The 13,256-nt window shown below is 37.6% G+C and overlaps 1 protein-coding gene across 5 annotated transcripts in view; it reads right to left on the reverse strand.

Moving 5' to 3' along the window:
* kif1b (kinesin family member 1B) overlaps positions 1-13,256 on the reverse strand; it is a 103,132-nt gene that overhangs the window by 50,409 nt on the left and 39,467 nt on the right. For 3 of the 5 annotated variants that reach the window (XM_052105250.1, XM_052105249.1, XM_052105251.1), the window contains exons 11-15: positions 13,157-13,235; positions 12,815-12,957; positions 6,287-6,420; positions 1,951-2,030; positions 1,672-1,747 (exon numbers count right to left, since the gene is read on the reverse strand). In XM_052105250.1, the coding sequence (XP_051961210.1) occupies positions 1,672-1,747; positions 1,951-2,030; positions 6,287-6,420; positions 12,815-12,957; positions 13,157-13,235 (512 nt within the window). Of the gene's footprint in view, positions 1-1,671; positions 1,748-1,950; positions 2,031-6,286; positions 6,499-12,814; positions 12,958-13,156; positions 13,236-13,256 lie in introns of all 5 variants that reach the window. The other 2 variants (XM_052105248.1, XM_052105247.1) reach the window with 1 other exon arrangement.

The raw sequence follows: 13,256 nt of genomic DNA on the forward strand, positions 1-13,256 counted from the left end.
CTCATGTGAGGCTGTTCTAGAGTTGATGTGTTTCGTGGAGGAACACAGAAAATGCATTATGTGATTATTGTTAACGGTGCTTGCAATTTGCACTAATCACAGTCTGAGTGGATGACGCACAAGTGCCTTGATTTGCAGGCGAAAGCATCAGTCCCTGAAGCTACTGCCACAGTGTGGCTGCTCACTCTCACCGAATAGCTCTTTTATCATGTGAAAATATCAATCTAACACTATCTCGGTCACTTTCTTTCATCTTTTCCATCTGCCCGAAGATTTGAATGATAGACTGAACTTGAAATGCAGCAAGATATGAAAGAGTATATCTGTACCTTGATGGTGATATTGATTCTAGACCTAACTGCATCTGATGTGGAGAGCTAGCACTAAAAATGACAAATGATTTATGGCTACATAAAAGTTGTTTCTCATTTGTCATAATATTCATTCCTACAGTATGTAGGAAGTTGACATGTCTCGCGGTGTGACATGCTACTAAGTCTTCTATAATTATTGAGCAGGTGGCTTTTATGCCCTCATGTTAATTAAGAGACTACAAAGAATACAAAGAGACTTTAAAGTTTTTTTCTTTAAAACAACTTTATATATTTATTTATATTGTCACACCACAGGGCCATTTAAATTTAGTTAAAGGGATAGTTCACCCAAAAATGAAACAAAGATTTCTAGAAGAATATTTCAGCCATGTAGGTCCTCACAATGCAAGTGAATGGGTACCAACATTTTGAAGCTCAGAAAAGCACAAAGGCAGCATAAAAGTAATCCATAAATCTCCAGTGGTTAAATCCATATCTTTAGAAGTGATACGAGAGATGTGGATGAGAAACAAATCAATATAAAATCAATAAGCCCTTTTTTTTTTTTTTTTTAATAATAAACTCTCCTTCCCGCTGACAATATGCATGAAGAATGTGAATTGCCAAAAACAAATATTTGAAAGTGGAGATTGTTAGTAAAAAAATTAATTATTAAACTGTTTCTCACCCACACATATCATATCACCTCTGAAGACATGGATTTAACCACTGGAGTCTTATGGATTACTTTTATGCTGCCTTTATGTGCTTTTGAGGCTTCAAAGTTCTAGTCACGATTCACTTACATTGCATGGACCTACAGAGCTGAGATATTGAAAAATATCTAAAAATATCTGTTTGTGTTCAGCAGAAGAAAAAAGTCAAACACATCTGGGATGGCATGAGGGTGAGTAAATGATTTTTGGGATGAACTGTACCTAAAATCTAGATATTAATGTGTCAACTACCGATGCACTAGGGCACTAGGAGAAAAGAAGCTATATGGTGAGGGAAAATGCAAATCATTCGGTATTCTAGAACAAGGGCTTTGCTACAGGAACTGAATCTAATTGTTTTTGGCAGGAGAGTTACAAATATAAGAGATCACAAAAACCTTGAAATTCCACAAACCTGATTAGAAGAATAAACACTAAAGTCCTCAATAGACATTGACGTAGGTCTATCATGACCAAACTAAACAGGATTCCATTGCAAGAAGGATTAAAAAAAAAGATCAAAGGAATAAGGAGGAAGAGAGTGTTGAAATGAGGCGAAAGGCCCAGACATGGGAACATGATAAGAAGGTGACTGATGTGGACAGTAATGGTGATTAATAATGAGTTTACAAGCATTGTACCTTTTTAGGAGAGAAGACACCCAGCGTTCCACCATCCTCCCTTATGGCCACACCCATTTCTGCCAGCAGTGCCTCTCTGAGGGAAGGGAAGGCAAATATCAGTGATATGAATGTGTGTGTTATTGAGGAGCGATTATTGTGCTGTGTGATATTTGACAGCTGCATGAGTCTTGTAAAGACTGGCACGGGTTGAGCATGCACACAGCAGACAGTCCTCACGGGCATGAAGGGTACGAGCACAGGGACATTAGAAAGGTAGCCAGATGGCACCTCACTGACCTCTCCATACGGATGGACTCAGTCTTCCTCAGTTTCTCTTCCCAGGTCTCATTCAGCTCAGCAATGATCTTCTCCGATTCCTGCAGGAAAACAGAAGAGTGTCAGCATATGTTCAATAAAATAAAATGTTAATTATAAGACACAGTATCAAATAGCTAAATAGTCCTGGCATGTCTTCTTGGAATATTGTAGACGGCAAAGATGAACAGAAAACAAAGGAGTATTTTCGACAGCTTATTTTCAAAACGAAATTTAAAGATATAATCAGTTGTAACTTTAGTAATGTGGACCTAAAAAATTAGGGATGCGTCTTAATCAGATCGGTAGTCAGGGTACTAATCAGGGAGTCAGCCATTTTTAGGGCTGTCTCAATCGCAAAATAGTTCCAATGCACTGAAGCGTTCACTCCCTAAAACAAATCCCACAATGCACAGGAAAAACACAACAACATTGTTTCTCAAGTCTCTCAAAGTGTAAAAAGACAAGCACAAGTGTAAAACTATGAAGTCAAAGCCTTATTTTGTTTGTAATGTCTTCCATAATTACCATGAAAGGGAATCAATCTTTTAAATATTAGAGTTTTTAAAATAAAGTTTAAAATACACTCCAATATAAATTTCATTCCTTTATTTAATGTAATTTATCTTGCATAAGCACTGTACGTTTGAATACCTTAATCGAAATGAATGATAGTGTCATTAATACAGAGATTTAGTTGATTAATAACAGCTGCACTTGAATGGGAGGGCTCGTTATTGTGTCGCAGGTGATAGAGTCATAATTGTCGCAATATTTAGTGGATGAACACCCATGCCAGTGCCTGAATTAGTGTTCATGTTTTACTGATTCACAACATAGGAAGCTAGGGAGCTGATTGAGATGCACTAGTATTTAGTTTAGTTGTCTATTTGCTAACATATCTTAAACAAAGCTGATAAATTCATCATCCTTTCTATGCAACTACATTTTTACATTTTCTTCAGAAGATGTGAGTGGTGACTGCCCATACAAAACTTTGTATGTGAGTGTCAGGACTTTTCTATGAAGTTTCTAAGTTGTTCTGGGTGGTTGCTTACAGACCAAAGTCAAAAGAGCACATCCCCAAATATCAATGACATTCTAGTCCCTAGAATATAACCCTAGGCTCTTTCAACTTTAGTCTATGGGTTTCACAATTTTAAGGTCTCATTAACATCTATAGCACAAGCAGTCTAGGATTTGGTATGCGCCGAAGGTTAATCCTTAAGGGTTTTGGCCCTAACGATGAGCAATAGCAATATGGAGCTTGTCTTAGTAGGCTCCACTAACTTTCAGTGTAACTCCTAGGCAACAGATTGGCATATCCCCACACTTGCCATTGTGACCTGTATGATCTGTGAGTATTACTAAGAGGCTTACTTTGCTCTCAGCTCATCTTGCTACACGTTAAACAAGTAGAAAATAGTAGGAAAACCATACATTTCAGGGTCGTAGAGCAAATGTACCTAAATTCGGCCAGATCATTAACCTGGAGCTACAGAATAATGTCTCATAATTCAACACGGAAAGTTCACAGTTCAATGCGGGAAACTCAATATTTATTTCCTCTATTGTGTCTGGCCCTTATTGTCCTTGGCTGGGAGGAAAATAACCATCTGGCCTGTGGTATAGGGAGGTACAGGAAGTTCCCTCCAAATTCTCCCTTAAGGTTTACCACCCCAGCCATCTGCTCTTCTAGAAAGCAACACAAGTAGATATTTTCAACTGTTGATTCCTCAGTTGAACACAAAAATCACTATAAAATACTGAGGCTGACATTGAGTGCATTTAGATGTAGAACAAAATACTGACAGCTATCAAAAATCTGACAAGGCAATAACAAAACATAAAATGATTCCTGAAATCATTGCATTATTCTCCCATTTTGATGTCCAAATGTAAACAGAAATGAGCACATTAAAAGATTAGCCAGAACCCTGCAATTAGTGTAGTAGAAAAAAAAAAGGTTGAAGAGATCACCAAAGACAAAAAGGAGAATATTACCCTCAGTTGTTGTTTACTTTCATTGTATGGAGAAAAAAAAACATGCAATCAAAGCGAATGTTGATTAAAACCTTGCACGCAGTCAGGTTATTAAGCATAATCAGTTTAAGATTGTACATGTAAATACAATTTCCCAAGGAGGAAATGGTTTGCATGCAGAGCAATCAGATACACATCTTGAAGTGACTGGTTTCAATGTGAATCACAGAAGACAAACAGACTTTTTATTATATTACTGATTTGGTTGATGATGTGCTCATTTCTATTTATATATCCATATTTTTGGCTAATACACAAAGAAAAGGACTATCTCTGTCCTCCTGCCAAACTGCGTGGGAGTTTGACGTCACTGGTGTGAGCCACTGCAGTAACCATGGAAACTAATAGCTGAAAGCTCTAGCCACATATAGTTCCTTCTATTGCTCCCTTACCATCTAAAACATTTGTAGAGAGAGAGTATGAGTGGATGGCATCAAGTATTTCCCTCTATTGCTCCCTTACCATCTCAAACATTTGAAGAGAAAGTCTGAGTGGATGGCATCAAGTATTTCCCTCTATTGCTCCCTTACCATCTCAAATATTTGAAGAGAGAGAGTCCGAGTGGATGACATCAATTGATTGGTGGGTTGGAAAGTATGACAAGGCAATCCTTCATTCTCTCGAGGAATTTTAGCTCACCATTTATGGAACATGTTGTATTAGCGCTCTCTCTCACTCTCTATTATATATATATATACATATACATATACACACACACACACACACAGTATCTAAAAAAAGTGAGAACACCCCTCACATTTTTGTAAATATTTGATTATATCTTTTCATGTGACAACACTGAAGAAATGACACTTTGCTACAATGTAAAGTAGTGAGTGTACAGCTTGTATAACAGTGTATATTTGCTGTCCCCTCAAAATAACTCAACACACAGCCATTAATGTCTAAACTGCTGGCAACCAAAGCGAGTACACCCCTAAGTGAAAATGTCCAAATTGGGCCCAATTAGCCATTTTCCTTCCCTGGTGTCATGTGACTTGTTAGTGTTACAAGGTCTCAGGTGTCAATGGGAAGCAGGTACGTTAAATGTGGTGTTATCACTCTCACACTCCCTCATACTGGTCACTGGAAGTCCAACATGGCACCTCATGGCAAAGAACTCTCTGAGGGTCTGAAAAAAATAATTTTTTGTTGCTCTATATACAGATGGCCTAGGCTATAAGAAGATTGTCAAGACCCTGACACTGAGCTGCAGCACGGTGGCCAAGACCATACAGTGGTTTAACAGGACAGGTTCCACTCAGAACAAGCCTCGCCATGGTCGACCAAAGAAGTTGAGTGCACGTGCTCAGCGTCATATCCAGAGGTTGTCTTTGGGAAATAGACGTATGAGTGCTGCCAGCATTGCTGCAGAGGTTTAAGGGGTGGGGAGGTCAGCCTGTCAGTGCTCAGACCATACGCCGTACACTGCATCAAATTGGTCAGCATGGATGTCGTCCCAGAAGGAAGCCTCTTCTAAAGATGTTGCACAAGAAAGCCCACAAACAATTTGCTGAAGACAAGCAGACTAAGGACATGGATTACTGAAACCATGTCCTGTGGTCTGATGAGACCAAGATAAACGTATTTGGTTCAGATGGTGTCAAACGTGTGTGGCACAAATTATTGACACTATGGGCCCAATTTGGGCATTTTCACTTAGGGGTGTACTCACTTTTGTTGCCAGCGGTTTAGACATTAATGGCTGTGTGTTGAGTTATTTTGAGGGGACAGCAAATTTACACTGTTTTACAAGCTGTACACTCACTACTTTATATTGTAGCAAAGTGTTATTTCTTCAGTGTTGTCACATGAAACGATATAATCAAATATTTACAAAAATGTGAGGGGTGTACTCACTTTTGTGAGATACTGTGTATATATATTTATTTATTTGAACAGAGCGTGTTCATTAACATATTATTTTTGGTATTGAAATTGGTATCGAGAAAGGTGTAATTTCACTGATATTAGTTCGATGTTGTGTTTTGAAGATAGTTGGTGAATCAGATACCATTCATGAAGACACAATATGTCGGAACAAAAGCATAATGCAGTCCTTAAAATACCGCTCAGGTTACCATGGCGATCCAGAGTGGAACATACATATGCAAATCGAGACACTACAAAATGTCACAGGTGCCTGAAGCGCCAATTACTCCTAATTATAAAATCACTCGTCTTGATTAATTCAAGAGGAAACATCTTTCATGCTAGGAAATAGTTATTAATTTAAGCCCTTGACTCATTGTTTTGAAAATGCTTGTTGAAGTACCTTCAGCCTTTCGATGGCCTCTTCTCCGCCCGGCGTGGACATGATGCGCTCTTGGATGCTGGACACAGACTGCAGCCCTTCCTGGCTGCACAGAGAGCCTGAAGATGGAGAGGCTGTCAGGCAGCCCATAGGTGCTGTGGAGAAATGGCCAGGCCGTTGGTTCTCTGAGGCAAGCAAGTATCTATGCTTATTGTTGGTTATATCTTTCAGATCTGAGCCACACAGGAGAGACAGACGAGGAAAGGAGGAAGGAGAAGCGAAAATGGTGGAGACAGAAATGTAAAAGAGAGAGTAAAGGAGAAAATGTGAGAAAAAGAAATGGACAAAGAGGAGGAAAGACCAATGTAAGACACACAGTTCACATTGGAGGATAGCGAATAACACATCAGTCAGACATTTAGATAAACAGAGTGGGAGTTTTCACCTCAGGTCATTAAGAGCATATGGTCTTCTCTGAAAAATAATAATAATATAAATTCCTAATCAATATTTTTGGTCTTGTTTTCCAGTAAAAAAAATAAATAAACAGATATTCACTTGAACTTTTGTAATTGTGTGACCAGCTGTACTGAAATCTAAAACTACTCTAATTCTTATCAAATAAATATACATGCAGTTTTTACTATACTCCTGCATGGAGTATTTGATTTTTAACAGTTAATTTATCGTATCAGGACTAAAAACCAAAAAACAAGCAAAAAGGTGATTAAAAATTTTGAAAAACTTAAAAGGGTTGACAAATCATAGCACCTAACAATATACAATTTCTCTTGAAAATATTTTTAAGCACAGATCTCACTACATTTTAGCTTAAAATAAGTGAGAAATATTGAACAAGACAAAATATGTACATTCATACATATGTATTTACATACAGTATGTTCTCTGAAAACAATAATATCTTTTACATTTTTACTTCTCAATTAAACAAGACAAAGTTACTAATTCTAAGCATTACTCTTGCAATACGTAACTTCATTTTTTTTTAATAATATGCAGTAATTATTCACTGGGTTCAGGTATTTTAAAATACAAGTTTTACTTCAATTTAACCTGGGTGAAAATGTACATCCCTTCTCAGATGGGAGAGAAGAAATTGGGGGATTGTAAAGAGGTCACGAACTGGGGGGGACTTGGGGGTGAGGAAGAGCTGTATGAAAACATGCTGCAGATATGAGCCATAATCTCATTCTTCTCCACCAAGCACATCATTCTTAAATTCAAGATGCTCTTTTGGCAGCACTGTCACATAGCTCCTCAAAATATACTTCAGAACAGATATGGTGACTGAGAGCGTGCTTACGAAACCTCTCCCAGGGAGTTTATCGCAGCTTTTTACCGTATATTCACTCTTCTGGATATCTTTCCACTTCATTTATCTAAAAACTCACTTGAAGCAACTAGGCCAATATGGAGGCATAGCAGCACTGCATTACATTACTGTTGACTTCATGCATTCAGATGATGCGATTGAGGCTGTTAGCACACAGACCACGGCATGCATTTCAGTCTAAGCCTGGGCGATAGATCTTAAAAAAAATTATATCTCAATATTTCAGCAAATTGACGATATCTGATATATATCTCGATATATATGTATTTGCTCTAAAATGGCTCAAGTGTTTTTTTTTTTAATTATATTATACAATGATACATAGTAGCTTAATAAAAATCATTATTTACCTTAAAAAAATTTTACTAATACATTTTTGTGAATGTATGGTGTGCAAAGCTACTTCACTGACTTATTTTTAAAACCCAGTTGAACATTGCATAATACTAAATTATTACTGTGGGACACGTCAGGTTTATTATTATAATATAATGCTCAGTTATCATTATTATTCTGATTATTAGATCAGTGTTATACAAACGTAATATATTTCTGTCCTGTTTTCTTCACCTCCACCTGGGGCTTTTATTTTGACACCGAAAGTGCTGTCGTATTTACTTCAAGTTCACAAGGAACTCTAATTTTGACAACGAAAAGGAGATGTGTATTTGACAGTTTATAATGTTCCACATTTTCTGAAATGCTGAAATCTCCTCCTTTTCTTTTATTTTGTGCCACTTTTGAAGATTTGTATAATAACTCGTAACTGTTACCAATGTTTGGAATTGTGTAAATGCTTGAACCTGCATTAATTTGATTTCAGAATGCATGTGAACTGATCTGAGAGTGCTGCCATGTGCATGCACACAGATCAGCACGTCACCGGTTTGTTCTGAATCACACACAGAACATGTTGATCTGTCATGAAATCACAGCCTTTTGTGGATTAATAATCACGTATGTTATTTTGATTAATTGCACAGGCCTGAAAAATCATGAAATTAGTCTACTGACGCTCTCTTTATGAAACTTAAAGGTGGGGTATGTGATTTTCTTTTTTGACCATTTTTTCAAAATAACTTGAAATCCTATTCCTAACCCACTTACTGGCTGTAAATTAGAAGCACTGAAATGAAAATTAAGCAATTTAATCATCTGTGGAACGGGCAGGACTCGAAAAACTCCAGCCAATCATTTTCAAGACCATCTAGAATCATTGGACAGAAAATGTGTCAATCAAACGGTCGTACCATGCCCCCCGCCCCCCACCACCCTGGCGCGCGTGTCCCGTTCGTGCGCATACTCAAAGCTCGTGACCCAGTAACAGGAAGCGATTGTATTTATGTATGGAGAATAGAGCTTTTATAGTGCTAGTGGGGTTGTTCCACATTTCTATGAATCCTGTTTTGAATAGAAGACCGCTGTACAGACGCCAGGGCTGGCTATGTTCTTTTTTTTTACAGTTATGAGAAAATCAGCTCTACACCTTTCAAGAGTGGTATGCGAACCCCTCCTCCTGCTGTGTCAACAATTTGCTCTGAAAAATTGTCTGACAGGTGAATGCACTGTTTGACTAGTGAGTCTAGAACACTGCGCATCTGAGTTTTCGCTCGTGCATGATTGCGCGTCCATGTTTTTCGAATGGGTGGAGTTAGGGCCAGCGTTGGAGGAGAGAAGGTAGGACCTTAGAGTTGTGTATTTTCAAAATCTGCCGGCCGTTTTGCAAATCACATACCCCACCTTTAAGGGCTAAATGAAAGCATAGAAAAATAATCCCGATATTGGTCAATTTTACATCGTCAGCAAAATTATCTCAATTATATTGTTAATATTCAATATATCACCCAGCCCTGTTTCAGTCGAGATAAAAAAAACTATTTCCAGTGCCAGGTGGCTTTAGCAGTGAGCATAGTGTGTGTGTGTCCATCTCTCTGTGTATCAAGAGACATATAAAATCCCAGACATATAAAATCAAACAGCCAGCTGAGCTTTGATTCGGTGATGGTTTTTGTTTATGCAGCTTTAAAGAAGGAACACAGTGTGCGCACGTAAGTGGATACAGAGGATGGGGAGGGAAGAGGGTACAGATGCACTCGGAAGGGCAGAGAGAGTCTAAACCCATATGGAAATACTGGTGCTACAGGACGCTATTGTATTTTTACACTACCCACTGTAAACTGCTATTCTGCAATCATAAAATGATGAAAACATGCACCTTTTATCCGATAGCTCAATGCTTCAGTTTGTGAATATAGCAGTGCTCTAACATCTTGAAAATTGTGACCTGCAATGAATAGTTACATGACATAACAAAGCCTTCATTGGTAAAGAAACAAAGAGAGAGCTAAGGCAGAGAGCTAGAGGCGTTCCAGTAGAGCACAAAAGTCAGGTTCTGGAAGAAAAAAAATCACATTAATTTTCTCCACAGAAAATTGTATTTATGGATTAACATTTAAATAAAGACCTTTTGATGAATTTAAGGTTGTTTAGGGATGATGTATGCTTTTCTAGGATCTTTTCTAGGAACCAAATCTTTGGAAAAAAATTAAATGTGCAGTTTAGTTCAAATTGCCAGTAAAGAACTACACTACCCACAATCCTACACCTATCAGATAAGTCAATGTTTTGGAAATCGCACCATAAACGCTGATATATTAACTTACATTTATATATTATTTGGGCTAGAAAATTAAACGTGTTACTTTCTCTGATTAATATTTTTAAATATTTTTTAAGTGTTAAAAATAATTAACGCAATTAAAGCCGTTTTTTTACTTCCTGAAACTTCATACGATGGGAGAAAGATGTCTCAAGTTGTTCCTGGCAAGCTGGTCAGCCAAAGGCTCCATATGGTAAGGATTAGGATGGCCTATGTTCATTTTCAGGAGGTACAGACTCGACTGCACACTCTAACACAGAAATTAAACTGATTGCTTGAAATAGTGCACGCTTATTCATGACATGAGATGCATGTCCCGGGCATAATAAACACGGGAGTGGATTTACTGAACGGAGAACTGACACTTAACTCTAGCTGTGCAAGATACGGGCAAGCTGCTGTATCTCTTCGCATTGCCTGAAAATGCTGACTTTCATCTGAACCAGTTTTAAAAGCGAAACCACTTGAATGAGACACAGTTGTGGGATATAGACTGAAAAGGACGAGGCCGTTCAGCAAGCTGCAGCCAGTGATACTTGAAGAGACTGAACATCAGCCAGAGATAATAATAGTTTTGAGATATTAAACGTCAGCCTATTAAACTTCAGCATTCAATATGTTTTATATCTGTATGAATAATGTCCATTAAAGCATTGGCAATGTACACTTAGGTTTCTCTTGCCAATGAAGTTAATATGAATTGAATCTGCCCATTTGATCCTATTATTAAAAAACATCCACTGTAAAGTGGCAGAAGATTTTGCACAAGTTTTAATTACAACATGTCTATTGATTTTATGGCATTAATACATATACTTGTACCAAAGATTAATACTTGAAAAAATCTGTCTAATTAAATCTATCTGCAAAAAGAAAAAAGGAACATTTTAACATGCATATTTAAATAATTAAAATAAATGATGACTAACCAATTTCTAGCAAGTTCTTTGAGACAAAGTATAAAGTAAATATATTTATGATTTTTTTAATGTTTGCTGTAATGTATCATGTACCATATTTAAATTGTGATTAATCACAAAACCTTTTGTGATTTATTCATTTTTAAAAAGATTGAATCGATTCACAGCCCAAGTATAAATATGACAGATAATTTTTTGTGTTTTTATACTTCTAATCAATGACATCACTATAATTACTTATTCAATCTTTTAATATTGTACTGTTATTTTTTGCAATGCACATGTGAAGAGTAGTTCATGGTCTCAAAATAATTTTGTCTTTCTACTTTGATTTTCTTCTACTTCATTTGCTACAAATTCAAGTTTCAAATTAAAGTTATCATTATTCATCTCAGAGCTGATTGGTTTGGTTAATGGTTTAAAGCTCCTTATTGAAGGATTCTTTGAAATTCCTATGGAGAAATGAACGAGTGCTGAAAAAATGGTTGGTAACAGTTACAATCTATAAGAGACAATTAAATTTACGGGGCAAAACATAATCGGATTAAATGAGTGACATTAAGTGCTTCCAGATGCAGTCTATCTGGAGAAAAGCCGCCATTAAGACAGCACCATCTGATTCTGTCAATCAGATCAGAGGAAGAGCAAGCACAAAGCCTGCTAGCGGCATGCTAACCAACACCCACCCCTTTGCATCCCTCAATTGTCTGGGATTCCTTGTAACTCAAGCTTTTTGGCAATAAGAAAAACTGAGGCATGCAAAGCCGAAAGGTTTGTATTCCAGAGGGGGCCAAAAGCAATGCATAAGCTACTGGTAGCGGAAGGGGAAGAATGTGAGGATGCGGCCCTGTTCCGCGTATACACACATTTACTTCCACTTCCAAGGCAATCATCCCCCATTGGATCGACTGAAGGGAAACAGGAAGAACAGGATAAAGTTGAGAGTTGAGAGGACTAGTAGAGGAATGACTGAGGGAGGCAGTTAGATTAGATTAGACTAGACAAGATATAGTGAAAACAAACATGAGATGGAAACACTTGACTTCTACACAACTAAAAGGCAGATGTGTTGTTAAAGTTGATATACTGTGGTATTAAGTAAATTCTTAAAAGCATATTGTAAAACAGTATTCTCTACATGTTGGTAAGTGACATAGGTAAGAAGCCAAGTCCATGCTAATCTCAGCTTTCAAAAAAAGATTTCTAGCACAGCACACTTTGCAGTTAGGAAATATAAAACGGTTATCAAACTAAAAAAGATTAGTGTGGACATGACCATAGACTGTAGTCTTGTCTAAGGTGAATTAAATGTTATTTGAAACTCAACAATGGGTCATCTCTGTACAGTTAATGCTACTCTCCATCGCATGTTGAAGAAATGGTTAAATGAACTAGTTCAACACTCCATGAAGGCATATATGAAACAACCTTCAGACAATGCAGGCTGAACAAGAGTAAGCCATTACATCAGAGCTGAAGAATTTGCCACTTGTGAGCACTGTGAATGATCTTTTATTTGCCAATGAATTGCAGTGAGTTTTTTAGTAATTCATGGTTACTAGATAAGGACTCTATATAAATAATTGTATATATGCAATGCATTAAAAAAAACGTACTGTCCAGGATGTCCCCGAGTCCCTGGGCATGGAGCAGTTCCTTCAAACGCAACACCTCGTCCTTCAGCTCTCGTACCAGCTTGGCATTGGGATCTTCATTGATGACAGCATTACACTTGATCTGCTTGGCCCTGTCTGCATATCTGTGTGAATGAGCAAGCAAATTGAATCAACCATGCAGCCTTTGAAAATAGCCGCTGATATCAAAGAAGTTTAATATAAAACTAGAGAGTCTTCACTCAGAGGAGACGTATTGCAGCACATAACAAACAAGCTGGTGGGTAATATCATCTAAGGCTGGAAGTCATACTGTTTGGTAGGGCACTGAAAGGGAATTCTTACCGGAGTGTGCTCAGAGTTTCATCATAGTTGATGTCAGCAGGACTCAGAGCGGCCACCATAGCTGTCCTTGAGTTCCCTCCTTGTAAACACACAGATACAC

This window comes from Xyrauchen texanus, chromosome 35, assembly GCF_025860055.1.
Source record: "Xyrauchen texanus isolate HMW12.3.18 chromosome 35, RBS_HiC_50CHRs, whole genome shotgun sequence".
Classification (NCBI taxonomy): Eukaryota; Metazoa; Chordata; class Actinopteri; order Cypriniformes; family Catostomidae; genus Xyrauchen; species Xyrauchen texanus.